Raw genomic sequence first — 19,537 nt, 5'->3', positions numbered from 1 at the left:
TTTAAAAATAATAGACAACTTTCAGAAAAGATGTTTATTAATAGATATTTCAAATAAAAGAATGTTTAAAACACTCAGCTGATTGACTTAGGTTTCGAAACTCTTTATTGTTCCATTCAAACCTCAGTGCGCATGCGATTTATCCGGAGAATTTCAATATTGAAAACAAGATATCCCGAGATATCAAGATATCTCATATCCCGAAGAGTACGAGTTTTACGCTTGAAACGAAGGAAGATATGACGTAGTCTAAAAATCTATGTGAAAAAAATGAAAGCTTTTGATACGGAAAGAGTCAAATTACTTCAACGTGATGTTAAAGAGACGGTTACTGACAAACTGCAAAAACAACAAGAAAAAAACATTAAAGTGCAACCAAAAGAGAAGCATTCAAACTGTGGGCTTTTGAAGTACCAAAAATACAAGAGGGCTTACAATACAAGAATAGTACTACGAAAATATAGATATAAAACTTTCGACTCATTAATCAGATTTTGTTACGTCAGAACATTCAAATATAATGGAGATTCAGGATTGTAATGAGCAACAGAATGAATCTGGAGAATCTCCAGAAACTATCAATGAAAGAAGTGCGTTGAAAAGTTCTCTCTCCGATAGTGGAAATACTACACCGAAAGCTACTCCTGATATTTCCAAGACTGAAGAATCCAAAGCTACTCCTTGTGAAATCACAAAGACTGAAGGAACCATTGAGTTTCAACTATACAAGAGACGTTGGATAGTACTAGCTGTCTTTTCGTTGATTTCTATGTCTAATGAAGTGATCTGGATCAGTTTATCTTCCATCACCAGTGTGGTTAAAGAGTATTATAATGTCGATTATTTGGCTGTTAACTGGTTATCCATGATCTATATGCTTTTCTATGTTTTCGTTTTCTTAGCTGCTTTAGCTCTTGACCGATTGGGACTCAAGTTTACCATAATGATTGGTGCTGTACTCAATGGTTTAGGAAGTTGTTTACGTTTAATTGGTACAAACAGAGATGGGTTTATCTTCGTTTTTCTTGGAAACGCCTCAGCTGCCCTTGCACAATGTTTTATTCTTTTTGTACCGCCCTCGTTAGCTGCAATTTGGTTTGGTGAGAATGAACGCGCTACCGCTTCTGCCTTGGGCGTTTTAATGAATATGATGGGCGTTGCTATTGGATTCTTAATGGGTGGTACTATGGTCCCAGGCTCTCAAGATTATGATGGTGAAGTTCGAGATGGAATGTTAAAAACACTTCTAATTCAAGCTATATTCTGTACAGTCATGGTCATTCTTTGCCTGGTTTTGGTTCATGATTTTCCTAAATCACCACCGAGTATGTCTCAACTCCTGCTCATCCAAAATAAACAACGAAAACTTGAACAAAAGAAAAATAAGAATATTTCTAAGGGAAAACAAATTGAATTGATTGCAGACGAAAACCAGCATATGAATTTCAAAACATCACTCACATTACTGGTCAAGGATGTTAATTTTCACTTAGTAGCCCAAGCTTATGGGATTTATTTTGGTTTATTTGGCGCCTACAACACAGTTCTGAACCAAATGTGTATGAACCATTTCCCTGGCAAAGAGCAAGAAATCGGATTAATGGGTTTCACATCAGTTATTCTAGGATTAATTGGAATTCTTTTAGCTGGAATATGGCTAGATCGTACGCGACGCTATAAGCTCATATCAATTGGGACATTCATTGCTTGTAGTTTATCCTTACTCACGTTTACACTGATTTTGATCTATAGTGGAAATTTTATACTAGTCTATGTTAGTTTCAGCATCTTCGGATTTTTCTCATACCCATATATGACCATTGGGCTAGAACATGCTGCTGAAATTACATATCCTATCTCGGAAGGGTTGACTTCCGGAATCCTACTACTTTTTGGAAACATGTATGCTATTATTCTGACCTTTATTTGTGGTGCTATTATTGATAAAGGCAGGTCAGATATTGCAGGATACTTGATGACTGTATTGTATTTGGTTGGTATGGTGACAGTTATATTAATGAAAGGGGAATTAAAAAGATGGCGTGCAGACATATCGAATAAGAATGATGAGGGACTGGGCAGAAAAGAGGCTGGGACGAAAGGTTCATGTTGTATTGAATTGAAGGAAAAGTGCTGACTCAATAGATGGTTGACTTTGCTGTTTTGTAAAATGAAACTTTTTTCCCTCTAAGATCCCTAAGATCAAGTCACTTAAATACCTTATTACGGAGACAAAAAAATCAGGATACAGTTAAAATTGGGGGGAGTGAGGTAAAGATTGACTTGACTTTGCCAAAAATCATAACGCTGTTGTTATTGACTAATAAATTCTGGAAAAGGTTTTGGAAGCCGCAAAGATGTTATTAGTTATATATTCCCACGGCTGTTTTTTAATAGGTATAAGTTTTATTCATTATGTTGAAGCTTACAGCTTATTTTATTTTATTTCAATATTCTTATTAACCTTTGCTACGTTTTTAGGTGTTGAATCTATCTAACATACTCTCATTTTCTGCAAGATTTTAAATCATTTAAGTCAAAATCTTGAAGTGCAACTTAAGCTAATTCGTCAATAAATAAAATAAAGATACATTTACATTGTGTCAATCTTTTAATAAGTCGATAAATACTCAATGTGTAAACAAATCTTTTGAAGCCAAATACACAAATTTTTCAGTCTGAGGACAAATATAAATGTAAAGTTTTGTATCAATTTTTTTTTTTGTATAGATTTTTTGATGTGAATGAAAGGTACGACTGGTTCTTGTACACTAGCTTATAGTTTAGAAAAGTTGAACTAAGGAAAATAAGAAAATCCTGCAAATAATGGTAAGGAAAATACTTTTATTATCAAATCTATTTTGGACTTAGGATTATGTAGGATTGTGTCGTTTGGAAAGAAATCATATTGAGTCATAAACCTGATCCTTTTTTGTCTTTCTAAGCACCCAGCTGGCACACAAAGTTTTTTCCTTCAAGTTTTTTTCTAAAATTGCTTTCTGCGAAAAGACTTTATAGCGATCAAATTATACTTAAAACGAGACCCGGGGGGGGGCACACAAGGTAAATGACCTACCGTGCGTGCGGCCCTTAAGGGTCCCTTTCCCGCTTTTCCCAAGCCTCCCAAAGTGCACTCTAAGGGTCGAAATGAGAAAAGATTAGAAAAACTGCATTCTAAGAGTGTAAAATTTGAAAAATCTGACCATATTTTGCCTGAAAATAGTCAAAAACTCTCAAGAAAATGATTAGATTTCCCTTTGATTTGTTGAGAGCAAAGATTTTGCTAGGACAGCAATACAGAAAAATATCATACGATACGGCGAGCTAATTGGATTTATCAGAAAAATATTCAATTTTGATCGTAAAAATCGACGATTTTTCCTTTATCTGACAAGAAACAATAAAACGAATATCCAGTGAAAATTTCAGAGCTCTACTCCTTCTTAATCGGGAATTATTCCAATTACGCCATTGTTTGACCGGCGAATCAAATATATTTAGATTAGTACCATAGGAAAACCTAATTCCCTGTTCATTACATAGATTTATGAAGCCTGAAGGGTTAGATGTCGTACTTTTGCTGAAAAGTGTGCCGTGGTTAGGTAGGAAATCCTCCCTAGGTCGCGTGACATTACAATAGAATTTCAGCGCTTGACCAATCAGAAGCTTCGTGGGTTTTCGAAAAGAATAATAACAATATTTTTTCCCATGTTCAATTTTTTTGCCTGCGATGGCTTAAAGCACGACATCTAGCTACCTTCGGGCTTTATAAATCTATGGTTCATTAGCCTGTTTCATAGGATTCTTGCATCTGTTACATTTCTATTCAATTTAAAGGGAACAAATCATTGAGTCTAAAGGACGAAGGACTAACCTTTCCCAGGCAAGAAAAAGTGAAGCGACTTATTTCCCATCCAGAACGCACCTAGAACGCAACGCAATCATGACGACAGATTGTATTTAGCGGTTCCTTTGTTTTTGAGGACTGCATTTTTTGTAATCTAGCAATAGATTTCGGCGTTTCTGTAAAAAGCACGCGCGGGCATTCTGGATTGGAAATGATATGAAATAGGCTAATGTGGTGTTAAAAGACATGTGTTTCTTCAATTTTAGAATTTGTCAAATCAAACATTGAATAGATATTCAAGGCGGGACCTGGACACTATAGAAGACATTGATGCGAAAGACCCTTTGTTTGTGTATGGTCTGCCGGCAACATTGTTTATCCTTGTTCTACTCATTATCATTCTATTTTACCTATTATGTTGTTGGGATAGGTATATCTTTTTCACTCTTATCTAATTTTTGTTTTTGCATGGTCTACCGGCAGCACTGTTTTTTCTTGTTCTACTTATTCTCTTTCTCTGCTTCCCATTATGTTGTTCCCCGGGGATGGGGAAATGGGTGCCGGGTAGGTGCGAGCCATAAGGGTCCCTTTTTAAAACCCTGGAAAGTCTCTCAAAGGGGTATAGAAAACTATGAAGTAGCAGTCGAGTCTCTGAAAGGGTCCCAAAATTACGAAATAGCAACTCCCTCAGTAGCGTAGGCGCAAAATTTGTGTAGGAGAGCAAATTTTTATGAAACTGTAACTATGTATTCATAATGTAAAAAGATAATTACTGTCTCATAAAAATCTGCTCTCCTAAACACATTTTGCGCCCCCCCCCTTGGCTACGTGAAAGGGTCATAAAATCTGGAAATTTTGAGCTAAAAACAGTCTCTCAAAGGTTTGCAAAAACGTCAAATTCAGTCTCTCAAAGGGGCGATTTTGGAACTTTGGCTCGGACATACCTGTCATCTTGCAAACCTAGTACCCTCGTATTGTTGTGAAAGGTATTCCCTTTTCAGTCTCTATAATTTTTTACAAATCTCTCTGTAAGCCTTTTCATAGCATTCGTGTTTTTAGTACATGCTGTTTTCTAGTATTTTATGGAAAAGTAAGTCTTACATAACAGTGAAAAAGAATTCTTGAATTCCCAAAGTTTGTTGGGTGATGACGAAAAAGAAATTTTTTGAATGTCTTTCTTAAAGATAGATTTGTGCATTTTCCCCCTGCAAATTGAATTAGAAAATAGGGTGTAACAGATGCACGAATCCTATGTAATAGATTAATTCGAACTAAAACCTTGGTCACATCAAGATAGATCGCTTGGTAACTAGTCTGGTCACAGTCCGTGATAAAAAAACCCGGACTGAAAGCCTTTTGGTTCTTTCCATTGTTTCTAACTTGAACTTGCATTGAGAAATTATTTTGTTTTACTCAATTTTTGATTATGGGATTAAACCTTAAACCAAAAACCCAAGAGGGGTACTTAACTAGAAAAAAACAAAAATACTAACAGAAGAGAAACTAATGAAATATTGTTTGCTTACTCATCAATTTTAATTTTTTTCACATTGGATTGACATGGATGTGGCGCAAGATTAGTTAAAAAAAGGAAAAGAAAACATTTTTTTTGCTTATATAAGCATACTAAAACAATATGGAGACACTGTCCTGATATGAAATATGTGTCTGATATGAAACGGCAACACTTATGTAAAAACAAAACCTTTAAGCTTCCAGACTTTGGTTTATAATACGGGTTATGGTCTGATTTGGGCTAACAAAGTGCTGAAAAATTAACATTCACATTAAATTTTGTTCATTTACAGACGGAGAGACATGAAGGAGAAAAAAACATCGGATACGACTAAAAATTCAAAATCCGAAGGTTAGCATTACTTGCATTTATTCACCTTATTCAAAGAGTTACCTTGTATAGCTCTTTGTTATAGTAAGCCTCTCGATACTAGAATCTGATTTTAAGAACTATATATATATATATTTATTATTTTAACTTTAAGTTTCATGCCGCCCGTATAGACGGACAATCGTCAGCTAAGATGCTCTGATAAATACACCTTTTCGACTGTAACCGTGATAAGCCGCCTGCCACGGGCCTGTCACGTGCTTTATTATTTAGTTATCCCCCTAAACTCGATCCAATCCTTTTTTTGCCCTTTTTTTATAGGTGCGAAAAAAAGACTGGGACGGTTTTAGGGTGGTAAAACGGCCAAAAAATGCTCTCGCGTTAATTGGCGGCTACGATCGAAAAGGTGTTTTACATTTACAAGTTTTTCTAATGTATAATTTCACTCGTTCCAGGCCTACAAGTTTTCATGAACGTCATTTAGAAATGTTACAAATTTTTAGGTCATGAAATTGACATACCGTATGATATACAAAACCAAGACCCGAATCAATCAACCCGGTTACTCTACACTCCAGAGTTCCCGAATCACCAGAGCAAACTTAAAAAAGACGGCAAGAATAAAGCATCCAATTGGTCTCTTTACTTAGATGCCGGACGAAGAAGTTTAAGTCGGGCATCCTCCCGAACAAGTGGTTTGGCATACTATTCAGATGATCCGGTAAAAGGGACAGATGGCGAGGTTGCAGTATTTGTGGAAAGTGGAAATCTAACACACCTCCATGTCAAACAATCTTTGTTACAGCCAATAAGAAGAGAGAATTCTTTTAATCCATAACAGAACTTTTGGTGCGACCCTATAAAAGACTTTGGAATTTTGATACGATTTAACTCAAACTAGACTAGTAAACCACGTCGTTGTATTTCGTTGCAGCTTAAGCTTGCAATGGGCTCTGTGTCTATGTTCACTGAATACAATGTCTTTCCAAACCACTCTCCCGCGGAAATTTCTATTTTTTTATAAGAACTCTTTATATAAGCACTATCTGCGTTCCTGTGTCCAAGGAAAGACAGACGCTTGCTAGTCTAAACTCAAACCTGTATAACTCGAATATTATCTTAACTCAACAATATTTATGGTCCCTTTGGTTAATACTACTTAATAAATCTTACTCCATAACTCGAAATTTCCATAACTCGAACATTTGTGTTCCCCGGGTTCGAATTATGGAGAGTTGATTGTATCACCTTACAACAAAAATGGGTATTTTACATTTTCTATTGATAAATTGAATATTTGGGACAATCTACAATCAAGGTCATAATATTTAAGAAAAAAGGGAAATTCTCCAGGAAGTTTTGAAACCACAATCGATTTGTAAGTGCTCTAAAGTAGGCTCGAAGGGTAGAGTTTCAACTTTGAGTTTTAACGCTAGACTTAGGACTTAGGATCTGAGAAGGTTCCAAATGTTCAAATATAGTTAAATAAGGCTCAGTAATGTATGTAGCCTGGAAGTCTGCCAATCCATCCCAAATTGAAAAATTCGATTAATTTAAAGAGATAGCCCAAAATTGAATTTTTGCTGGAACTTTAAATCTTGAAAAACGTTAAAATAACTGGAATTCTCGATATATTTCGACCACGATTGTAGCTTCTCTTAGAGTTCTTCATACATGTACTGAAATTGGTCATTCGTATACAGTCCGTATATACACCCTTGTCTCACAGCCCTGGTGAAATCCCTATGAGGATAAAATTAATATTGTTCCTAAGTCGAAAAATCCAGTGGGATGGTTTTGGGGTGCAATTTTTACATTGAACTTTGGATGGGGATAAAAACAAAAGTCGATTTCCCAGTGGGGCTGAAATTGTGGGGTATTTTTCCCACCGGGGACGATATTTTGGCCAAAGTTTTCAGTGTGACACAGGGGTGTATATATAAAAAACGTTAGTCATGAAGCCAATTGATGTAAACTTTCTTTGTAAATAACTAAAGCTAAAATACCAGATTCGTTCATTTCTTTCACCACGTTGCAAAATACACCTCCTGGTTTTAATTCATCATTCATTGACAATACAAAAAGGTTGTATTGTATGGTTAAAAATTTATGAGTTGATATTTTACTTTTAGGTTTTTTGACAGATTAAACTTGTGTCTCGACCCTAACAAGATTTTCATCATACAACTGATATGCTCAACTCTCCCTAAATTCAAGGCCGGTCTCCACTTTCACGCGACATGAGCGACAACTTTTTGACACTTTTGTAAGGTCATTGGTCGGTTGAAAAATGAAGCAATTCCATTGGTCGAATTTGGCGTAACGGATGAAAAAGGTAGAACTTCCTTCAACTTTTTTTTGTTCGCGCGAAACTTTTTTATGACGCAATCTTTTCTTCAGGCAAGAGAAAAAGAAGAAAGAAAAAAACTGTCGCCCATTTCTCGCGGAAGTGGAGACCGGCTTTCAAACCTTCTCATAATCATAAAATTCTCATAGTATTCGAAATCACTTATTTTATAGAATGTATACGCAATTAAACACAGCTCAAATAAGGTGGCTTGTCACTGTCAGCAGTGTAACCACACCATAGACCTCATTGTGGCAAAGACAAAGACAAAGAACCGCAATACCAAAAATGAAGCTTATAGCATCAAAGGATAAAAAATCATTTTTCGTATCATTTCCAAAAATCTTTGGAATTCAATTGTATATAATTTGTTGTAATTGGAGTGTTGTTTCAAAAATAGCAAGCAAAACAAGATTTAGTGCCCACGCGCGGAAAATGGAAAATAATGTCAGTTTTCCGCGCGGAAAACATTTTGCGAGCGGAATTTCCACCGAATGGAAAACGGGCTATATGCGAATGGACTTTAGGATAAGTATAGTAAACTAGTAGTACTGTACGCAATGAACAGGGAGGACAATATGATTTTCTTTTAAGAATTTTATTTACAATGAAAAAAAATAGATGAAATTTTATACAGTATGGTATATATACATAAGGTTGAAAGAGTCGATTCTCTTTTGACATGCTTCTAAGAAAATATTAACATACAAAACACCCAGGGTAGGAACCAGAACGGGCGTGAGTAACACGAGGGCTGATTTATGATGTTATATCTATACTCACAATATTCTCCTCCTGGGTACCCTTGTAGAAATCCTTCTTTTAGATACGCCCTTAATTTCATGGGGCTCTTAATCATTTATTGGCTTAATCCTTCGTTCTGAGCCAGAAAATCGATTTATTCTTCCTTAACATACACCTAATTATAGTTAGGATCTAGAAGCTGTTTTTGTTGTTGACTCAGATATTGTTTACAGAAAAAATAGATTTTTAATGAGTGGGAAAAGACTATTTTAAGTTTCAAAAATAAATTTATAGCTTATAGATCCTAACATGTTAAAAACAAAACTTATTGAAAATTACGAGGGTTATGGAAGTAGGTGATGTTGTGTTGGAAGCCGTCTTTTAAGGCCCCAAAACGTTGTGGGTCGGACTGTGTTGGAGGGTGAAAACCTTTCGGGCGGACGGATGGGTGTAATGAACCGCGTGAGATAGTTGACGATTGTATCGGCCCAAGACGCGTGTTTGACGCTTGAATGTCACGCCGGTGGTTTGATCCTTGCCTCTTAGGTTTTGGATCTGATGGCGGGTGCGGGATCTTTGGGGGCGTACCAATTGCAACACCTTTAAGACGGCGAGGGATTTGTGGTAATTTTGTCAATTTCTTGTTAGGTTGATATGAATGTGTAGGTGGTGCCATTGAGACAATATTAGGTTGTATAACCTGGCGATGAACTGTCGAAGCACGACGTGGCCGAACTGTTGGGTCCGATAACTGTAAAACATCTTTACTGATTTTTGATTGTTTTAAAATGCCACGGAGTGGGGCATGGTTGTAAGCCGGCTCTTCAAGTTGGTTTTCTGTGTTACCAGTATGAGGGATTTTTGGTAACACAGGTCGTTGTTTTGGTAAGCTAGAACCGTAACCTGAGGAATGGATGCTCTCATATCTTGGCATTTTTTCCATGAATACTTTTTTAGGGTTTCTGTCTGTTTGACTGTCTTCTACAGATGTGTCTGATGGTTTTAATGAATCGGTTTCCAGTTGAGAGTCAGTTTGTTGGTTTACAATTGGCTTTAATTTCGAGATTCCAATTGTCTGGCATGTAGCTGGACCCTAAAATTATGTTTTAAAGTAAATACATATTTATAAATAAATTCTGTTCTCCAAGCCAAAATTCTCATAGAACATGATACAATCTCATTTGAACATTCCCTTTTTAATAGCTTTGGGATATCACTTTTCGAAGTTTGGTATTCCGAATTGCCTCACTCGGTAACTCACTAGTCTGTAAAAAGCTTTAGTCTAGAGTACGATACAATAAGTTTGCAACCATTCTTTAAACCTTTGTAGTTTTACTTTAAAGATTGTTCTGGATAACTATTACTCATCACACCCCTATCTCACAGCCCCGGTGGAACTTCTTCCCACAGTGGGAGATAAACATTTCTTTTGTAGTTAAATTTTGCAGTTGGTAGGTGCTCCCACTAAGCTATCATTGTTTTCTAAAGATGGAAAAGTTTTGAAACGAAAGAAAATTTTGATTAGAAGGCTGGAAACAAAGTTAAATTTCGTTCTTACCTTGAAAATTGGTAAAAAAGGGATGTAAGATGCGTCATGTCCAGGAGTTTCATTCATTAGTTCATTCTTGGTAGCATTGGCGTTGCTCGGTGAGATTTCTAATAAACTTCTTCTTGTTTTATTCAAGAATTCTTTGTTATGAATTTGATGAAACTCCAATGCAGGGGAGGATAGTGGTCGACAGATTGGCTCCGTAGAATCCTTTGGTGATATGACTCTGTCACTGATAACTGTTGAAATTCGAACTGGAATTTTAGAACTTCTTGAACCTGCTATTCCGTCTTGATTACTTTTAGAGGATATCAAATTGTTTGGAATATCTTTAGTGAACTTTCGAGCACTACTAGGTAAAGGTTTTGATAAGATTTCCTTTGGTGACGAAAACGATTCACAATCTCTTGATTTCGTTTCTGTTAAATTCGGTTTACATCTAATTGTGGAAACTTTCTTTTTAATCAATGTAGATTCTCTAGAATGGATCGATGTTGCACTGGTTAAATTTGGCTTACTCTTCGTTGTTGAAACCTTTCTTTGAATTCCTGAAGGAAGTTTCTTTAATCTAGGTTTTGATTTAACTGGACCCAGGGATGCTTGAACTGGACTTGTGGAGCCGGGTCGTGATTGGTGCATTCCATGTTCACGTGACTTTTGAGGTGATTCATCATTGGACAAGTCGAGATTGAATTTAACAACACTCTTCTATGCAGAAAAGAAAAAAATTATTAAATGTTATTTAGATTGGTTTATTAAATTAAAGACCCTTTCTCCGACTTCATGAATCAAGCACGACGGAAGCTTTTTATATCTGGTACGGCGAATGAGGAAATTTAAGCGATTAGCAATTTTACCAACGAAGCGGACAATGGGTTTTTCTTTTTTGAAAATCTGGTACTGCGGCTTCCGTACCCGTTGCGTCGTGCCTGTGAATACTTATTCCGAATTAGGACCAAAACAAACCATTTGCCTCTATACTCTGATACTATATATATATATTGTGTAGTGTGAACTTGTGTAGATATACAAAAACATATAAAAGACACTTAAACACAAAAGGCCAAAGCAAAACACACCGAAATGTCTTAACATGGTATTATTCGTTTTAAAGGATTTTTTATCTTTCTGATTTGTAAGACTTTTATTTTCCAAGGTCTTTTAAGTTATTGTGTGACTTTGGAAAGACTCCGAAATATCACCACCAGTGGGATTAGAACGTATTAAATGAAAGTTCCAAAGATCAGATAAGTAACTACGCCACGTATTCAAACCAGATAGGGACATGTCAAGTTTAACCTTGATGAGGTTAAAACCCCGCGGGATGATACTTTGAGAGATGACGGGTATGTATATGCCCGAGCCAATCAAAAATCGACCCTTATATAAAGAGACAGAATTTTGAACATTTTGTCCATCGTTTGTAGTTTTTGCCAACCTTAGAGAGAATATTTACCCAAAATTTCAGGAGAAATTTTCAAATTTTAGTCCAAATTTCAAGAATTTATGATTCTTTGAGGAAATCGATTTAAGGTTTTTGTAATTTTGGAACTCATGGGAATAGACTTAATTGCTTTGTAATGGTTTTGTAATCCTTTGAGCGATTTTCGAGGGTGTGAAAAAGGAACCCTCATGGCTCGCACATACCTAGCACCCATTTTGCCTAAGTACCCGCTCCCCGGGGCTAGAACTCCTAGTGTCCCAGGTGCCTAATAAACGCCTCCTAGATAGCTTAACAAAAAGTACAATTTCAAGTCAAAATCAACATACCTTTTGCAATTGACATATGACATTTGCAGACTCAATTTTTGCAAGTTGAGATCCTGTATCCATTGCAGTGTTACCAGCAGCATGAGATGAATCTGATGCATCCTGTATTGTCCTTGGTGATAGTGTTGGCATGGCAATAGGTGCTCCTTCCACTAAGTCAATACATTCCAAGATAAGACCATCTTGCATTGAGATGTAATCGCATAATGTGTTGAATCTTTGGATAAGAAAAATTATTGTTAAATAGTCATTTGAACCTAAATTATTGAAAGCCATTTCAGAGAATTCTGGTGTAATTGGTCACAATCAAGTCATTTAAACACTAACAAGTGTGAGTTCAATCTCCAAACAACAAATTGGATTTAATCTGATAATCAAAGTGGAAGATTTCATAACCTCAACATTTGATCTTCTAGGTCTATAGCAAATAAAAACGGATCGGATCCACCTAAACAACATTTACCCAGTGATGGTACTAGGGTTGTGAGCTGAGGTGTGTGCCGCCCATGCAACTTTCATTTCTTTACAGGGAGATCCAAATTTCAGAAAGGCACCCTTAAGGGTGGCACCTCAAGGTTGGCGGATAAGAGGTATGTGCAGATGGGACCTCTAAAAAATGGCCCTTAGAGAGGCTTATTTTTGCTGAGAAGGTGACCATTAGAGAGACTTTTTTGAAAAATGTTTAAGAGACTAAAGTCTTTGATTTAACGCGCACTCTAATTTAACACGTACCCTGTTTTTAGCGAAAATTTGTAATTAATGTTACTCTTATTCACAACGCGCAGCCGAAATTTTGCCAGATCAATTTAATTCTAATTATTACGCGTGGTAGTAGTGTCTTTTATAAATATTTTTTGCACCGGCTCAACAGCACAATGCAAGCGTGTCTTGCTTATAATTACTGACAAATTACTTTGGTGGTTCGAGCCGGGATACACTATGCATTATATATTGTACAACCCTGACCCAAATAAAGATTTTTACCTCCAATTTAGCGCTTCCAATTTAATGTTCCCCTAATACACTCTTCTCGAGATGCATAAATTCATTGTTGTCCTCGTTTTCAATCAGATTTCATTGCTATAAAATTACATATTCACGATGATAATTGTGTTGTTTACACCTCATGAGACATTTTGATTTCAAGTACTTTTGTTTTAGAGTTAATGTTTGGCTTTTGGGAATTTAAATTGGTTTAAATGTATAATCTCATAGCAATGAAATCTGTTTGAAAACGAGGACAACAATAAATTTATGCATCTCGAGAAGAGTGTATTATTAACGCGTTTTGGTGCGCTTGAATTAGAAAATTTACTTTAATAGAAAATCGAATAAAGGATTGTTTACTGTACTTCGTGAATCAGCATAGGCGTAGCGAGATACCCTGCAAAATTTATGAACGAGAGCGGTTTTTACGACACTGTAATTATTGTCTTTGTTTTATCAAAAGATCAGGAATATGTCATAAACGTCTGCACTCCCTCATAAGTTTTGCAGGTATTTCGCTACGCATATATAAATCCCATACCTTTTATAAGCGTCGGTATATTTCTTCTTTACCATCTTTGAAGTGTCTGCTTCTTCTTCATCGACAAAGGCCTTATTTTTTTTTGGCTCCACAATTTTTGTTTTCAATCCACTTTCTGGAGTCCCTTTATCCTCTTCTTCTTCCTTTTGTAGTTGTTTACTACGTAAGTATTCGAATTTCGATAATAATTGAAATAATTGACCAAGGTGTGATATTTCATTTGGGTTAATTTGTTTATTGGCTGTCCAGACATTACGTAATGCTTTGATAGCTGTTTTTACGTCTAATGCTTGGCATTTGATGTAGTCGTCGACTTCAATATGTCTAAAAAATTTGGAATTCATGACGCGATGTTTCATGCGAAAGCACTCAAAATAGCCCGGTCGTTTGCCATTATTACTAAGTCTTTATCAAAATAAATGCGGCAAACACCCGGTCATTTTTGGGTGCTTTCGTATAAAATATTATGTCATAAATATTCACGAATAAGTTTAGTATTTGATGTAATACCAAGCTTGGACCACCATCAAACTCTGACAGCCGTTAAAAAAACAAACTTACACCGTATTGATTGAAGAGAAGCTTAACTGTTAGCTTCTTTCACATCTTTTTTCAAAGATTATAAAAAAGACATACCTTTCCAAGATAAGTTCCATCGCTTTCTCGATTTGTTGTGTAGCTTGAAAGGACTCAATCGATGTATAATCTTTTTTGATTGTCTCAACAAATTTTTTGTTATGTTCATAAAAATGTTGACGAAATAAATCCATTTCATAAACTTTCTCATGAAGAAGGTACACGTCATGTCGATGTAGTTCATGTTTTTGTTTCTCGGTTAATACCCTCTCCTCTTTGCTACCATTTCGTGTTTTTAAGGGTTGACCTTTGGAGAAAATTAATACAAAGATTTTGAATATGCTAATTGTATTTAACGGGAACTATGAATTTTATATGTATTGACTAACCTGTATAAAACTACTTTTTTAAATCGCTTTTTGATATTACTGATTGCACTAGACAAGCTCATCAGTCGGGCTGGAACGGTATCACGCAGGAAAAGTGAGCCTACAGTTAAGTAGGTGTAGGATTAAAGCCCTACGGTTCATAAGCAACCTCTCACCAACTTTTGTTAATTCTCCTATTCTATCAAACGCCCGCCGCCTTTGGGGCTGATAGTTCGTATGTACTTTTGTAGACATGATGAAAGCTCCCACGAGGCACGGTGAATCAACGGAAAACCCAAATGTTTAAACTATAGATGGACAGATATGTGCCCTCTGAATGCATTCAGGATGGGTCTTACTCCCGAGTAAGAATCACGTTGCTGACAGACACTGCAACCTGAGAAACGTGAGGAGTCAAGCCATGGCGTATACCACGTCACTCGAACGAACACTGGTAGAAGGTTGCTCATGCGAAGCCGAACCTTATGCACGGTACTTCACAATGTCTGTCTAGTCTACCCACACTCTTGCATCAGAGTAATGGTACCCAATTCCCCTTACATGGAATGGGTTGACCCAGGTGAAGGTATGTTCACTTGCAAAGTGAATCGTACTGACACGGTAGGTATCGAACTCGGGCATCCAAGGCTGGAGTTAAGGATGACAACCACTATACCATCACGCAATGTGTAAACCATATATTAAAACTTAAAAACATACCTTTTATGAATTCTACCATCTCCGTCTCTGCTTCGTTCGCCTTTTTCTTTCGCGCTCTCGCAGAACGACTCATTATTTATTGTCTGGTGAAAAACTCTGCTTTAACTGTGTCCGAAAGTATGAAGCGTAGTAGCGTATTAACATCCAAATAATTTTTTATGTAATATGTAAAAAGTAAAAATTTTTATTCTCCTTTAGTTGCAAAGTGCGAAGGAATTGGTTGCAAAATAAATCTTTTCTTCTTACTATGTTTCTTTGTGCACATCCGTACTTCACGAAAATCGAATTTTTATTTGACGTCAATTTAAATTATCGATTGATTGTCTTGGTAACACCACTTCCTAAGGCCCTGTTTACATTCTTCTTTATATATTTTTTAAATGTATTACTTATTTTAAATTGATTAATCCTCTTGACAATATTTTCAACGTGAAGTTTAAGCACAAAAGCGTTTTGATTTTATTTGAATAAAATTTAAAACATATATTTACACGTTTCGGAATCTTCCGATCACCATCATCAGTAAAAAATTTAAATGAAATTCTCTTATGTTCTCAAACTATTTAAAAAATTGAGTGTATAAAAATAGATACTTTCCGTTTTTTTATTTATGAGTGTTTGGTTCTCGAATAATGACACTGACGTCAAATCATGTACAACGGATAATTTGCAAAAGTTGTTAACTGTTCCTAACTGCTGCATACTTAGACTAGCAGATTGCGTTCAATAAACATATAAAAGTTTAAACTTCTCTTCAGCGGAAACTTACCTTGTATAAAAATACCACCACCTTTAGACGATGCTAACATCCGTTAGTAGAAGGATAGTTAACGGCGGGAAAATACAGATGATGATGTGTGATGTTGTTTTGAGGGGCGTCGTAATCTATTTAGACTACCTTTGCCCATTGTGGATTTTGTTTAAACATCTTAGTTCCTGCATTCAGCTTACTGAGGGTTAAGGGATTTATGCCTAAAAAGAAGAGTATATGCCTAAAAAAAAGAAGAATTAGTAAAGCACAAGGTGCTAAGCATGTATAAAAAAGATTATATGCAAAAGTATTAAAGAGGTATATAACAATTGAATGTTTTATAATAAAAGCGGATTTCGGAAGGTCGTGAAGAGAGCTTGGATATAAAAATAATTAATTTAAAATAGAGATTATTGGCTATTATAAAAAGATAACATAGGGGTTAAAAAGAATATGGTTTGTATTACTAAAACGTAATATGTGAGTTCGGTGCGTGTGTAGTGGGATATGAACCTGACAGGCTCTGTCCCAACTGTTTTAAAAATCTTTAAAAATTCTAAAAATGGATCGTTGTTATTACTGATAACTGTTTATTTTAATTAAAGTATTGTAATAAGGAGAAAGGTTTTTATTCGAAGCAAAGCTGACATAATGGAATCCTAGTAGGACCTGTCTGTATTCTGATTGTAAAGGTACGAAGGTATAAATATTTTATTTGTGTGAATGAAAATTAAACTAAAAAGGAATTATTTTTTGAGTGATATGTATATGTGTATTATAAATATAAATAGAAAAGAAAATTGTTAATAATCAAACTAAAAATTTAATAAATGTTAAAATGAGACAAGTTTTTCATAAAGTGTCTTTTTTTCTGCATTCGGCCTATTTAAAAAGTTATAATTATTGAGTGGGTGATGTTGTATACCATTGCTAGCAAGTAGCCAATTTTTTGAAAGTCGTTTTATCCTATCTTCCAAAGAAGTAACTCTTGCTTCTCTATATAATTCAGTTATCCTAGTCCATCTAGGTTTCCCTAAGATAATTCTTAGTGCCCTATTTTGTATTTTTTCCATATTGTACATCTGAGCATTGGAAATAGAAAGTAGACAAATATGCGAATATTCTAACCTTGATCTCAAAAGGCTTTTGTATAACATTAATAATTTATTTTTGGACATGTGATACTGATTTTTTAGTGTTTGAAGAAAATTTAAAAGATGGTATGATTTATTAATCTTGCTTGTTATATAGGAAACCAGATTTAGTTGCTTGTCGAGTTGGAGACCTAGGAATTTGATCTTATTATCTTTTTTGAGTCTCACATTTCTAACCCAAATTGACATTTTACTCCTACCGAAATTCACATGTTTGGTTTTATCCATATTGACTACTAGCCCCCATTTACTAAACCATTCAAACAAAAGTTCAATATACTCGTCTAAATTTGAGTCATATACTCTCTTATACCTTTCCCAGGCAGCCAGATCGTCTGCAAACTGGGTCATCTTTGTTGTATCACTAGATGGTTTGGGAATGTCACAGACAAAGAGAGAAAAAAGGATAGGTGAAAGACAGGAGCCCTGAGGTACTCCTGCTTTCAAAGAAAAAATGTTTGATTTAAAGTGAGAGTATTTAATATAAGCCTTCCTGTCTTTAAGGTAACTATGAAGGATGTTTAGGAGGTATTTTGGGATACCTAAAGAGTTTAGTTTAAAAAGAAGAAGAGAGTGGTTGACTTTGTCAAAAGCCTTCTCAAAATCCACAAAGACTGCATGCATTCTTTCACCCTTGATTTTTGCCTCTTGATAGTCGTTGAGTAAAAGGAAAAGATTATCTACTGTACTTCTTTTAGCTCTAAAGCCAGACTGCTCCTTGTTTAAAATGTTGTTATTTTCAGCCCAATTGTATATTCTATCTGCAAGGATTTTCTCGAAGATCTTACCAATAGTAGGAAGAAGGCTAATTGGCCTATGTTCTGAGATCTTGTTTGTGTTCACTACTTTGGGGATCATCGAGATTTTTGCAGTTTTTAATGAATCTGGGAAGATGGAATTATTCAACCAGTCATTAAAAAGAGAAGTAAGTGGTGATATAAGGAGAGGAGAGAGTGTGGAAAGAAGTTTATTTTGTATGGCATCATGGCCAGGTGCTTTGTGGACTTTGAGGGACTTTAGAACATTGTCAACCTCTTGATGTGTTATTTTTTCTTCGACTTCAAATCTAGTCAAGAGAGGATCAAACATGTGATAGATAGAAAAACGTTCTCTTCTATGAAAAAGAGTGTTCTCAAACCAGTGGTCGACAATATACTTATGCCTTCTGTCAGAGGAAATATTTGGTTGGAAAATTTTTTCTTGTCTTTCTTTAAAGGAATTAGCTATGTGTTGTTTATCTTTCACCTTAGAGCCATCTTCTTTGACAAAAACTTTATCTTTATGCTGTGTGTTGCATTTTTCACCATCTAGAATTGTTTTAATATATTTCCAGGTCTTTTTGGTTGTTTCTCTAACATTAATTCTTTTCTTCATGAGCTCGAATCTTGCATCATCGCTATCTCTTATATGTTGTTTGATCTGTCTGTTTAATTCTGTTTTTCTGCTTCTCAAAAAGATGTTATTTTTATTTTTTCTTAACAGATTGATTATACTTCTTCTTTCTTTTATCAATTTTCTGGTTTCAATAGACATACCCTGGTTTTTACTTGGTATCAACTTAGTTGGTACATGTTTATCTATGTCTTGAAGGATGGAGATCAGTTTGTTCGTTTTTTCTTCGACATTCTTTGTTCCAAAAGTTTTGTCACAAGAAAATTGATTTATGATCCTAGCAGCAGTCTCAAGGTTAAGTTTATGGTAAAGTTTAACAAACTTTGATTTTTTAGGTGCTGTAGGATCAAAGAAAGTGGGCGGGAAAATACAGTAGAATATACTAATTCGAACTTCTATTAATCGATTGTCTCCTTAATAACTCGGACAAAATTCATGGTCCCTTCAGTTAACATTGCCTTGTAAACCTTCCTCCATAGCTCGAAACTTTAGATCGAACAAATTTGTGTATTTGCGTGTTCGAGTTACGGAAACTCCACTGTATATGCTCGCCGTGCGTAGGGTGGTTTATAGAAAAAAAGAGCGGCGGTATAGAGTTTGGAACAAACGCACACTGTACATCTGTTTTTAATTTCATTCAGTGAAATTGATTATTCAGTGATATACCTTGTGTTGTGTAGATGCGACAGGATCATCTATCTTCACTTTCTATGCATCGTCATTTTCCAAGTTTTTTTGTGCCTACAAAAATAAAAATAACACTTGTGTTATTATGCTATAATCTCAATCTTTTTTTGGACCCAGGAGAGGGGGAAGTAAGGCAAAAGTGACCTTACCGTATGAGATATTACATTACATATCAAGCTGTGAAGACATACATATTCCCAACGCACAATCCAGCGAGAACACAAAATTACCCATCTAGGATCTTGGATGAATCTGCGA

The 19,537-nt window shown here is 35.5% G+C and overlaps 2 protein-coding genes and 1 long non-coding RNA gene across 3 annotated transcripts; 2 read left to right on the top strand and 1 right to left on the bottom strand.

Annotated features, from left to right (window-relative positions):
* The first annotated feature begins 303 nt into the window (after positions 1 to 303).
* On the top strand, positions 304 to 2,189 carry LOC136817913 (heme transporter FLVCR2-like). Its single transcript, XM_067074254.1, has one exon. It carries the CDS (start codon positions 521 to 523, stop codon positions 2,135 to 2,137), a length of 1,617 nt encoding a protein of 538 aa, XP_066930355.1. The 5' UTR covers positions 304 to 520; the 3' UTR covers positions 2,138 to 2,189.
* A 476-nt stretch (positions 2,190 to 2,665) lies between these two features.
* Positions 2,666 to 6,686, top strand: LOC136817817 (uncharacterized). Its single transcript, XR_010848158.1, has 4 exons — positions 2,666 to 2,829; positions 4,114 to 4,277; positions 5,656 to 5,714; positions 6,197 to 6,686. It is a non-coding gene; the product is annotated as an uncharacterized lncRNA (long non-coding RNA).
* Positions 6,687 to 8,630: 1,944 nt separating this feature from the next.
* On the bottom strand, positions 8,631 to 15,581 carry LOC136817914 (uncharacterized). The gene is made up of 6 exons (XM_067074255.1): positions 15,296 to 15,581; positions 14,268 to 14,514; positions 13,632 to 13,955; positions 12,104 to 12,320; positions 10,343 to 11,041; positions 8,631 to 9,877 (listed from the first exon to the last, which is right to left on the bottom strand). The coding sequence occupies exons 1-6, from the start codon at positions 15,366 to 15,368 to the stop codon at positions 9,110 to 9,112; spliced, it is 2,328 nt and encodes a 775-aa protein (XP_066930356.1). The 5' UTR covers positions 15,369 to 15,581; the 3' UTR covers positions 8,631 to 9,109.
* Positions 15,582 to 19,537: the final 3,956 nt, after the last annotated feature.

Source organism: Clytia hemisphaerica, unplaced genomic scaffold, assembly GCF_902728285.1.
Source record: "Clytia hemisphaerica strain Z4C2 unplaced genomic scaffold, Clytia hemisphaerica genome assembly, whole genome shotgun sequence".
NCBI classification, from domain to species: domain Eukaryota; kingdom Metazoa; phylum Cnidaria; class Hydrozoa; order Leptothecata; family Clytiidae; genus Clytia; species Clytia hemisphaerica.
This window is presented reverse-complemented; position numbering and strand designations above follow the sequence as displayed.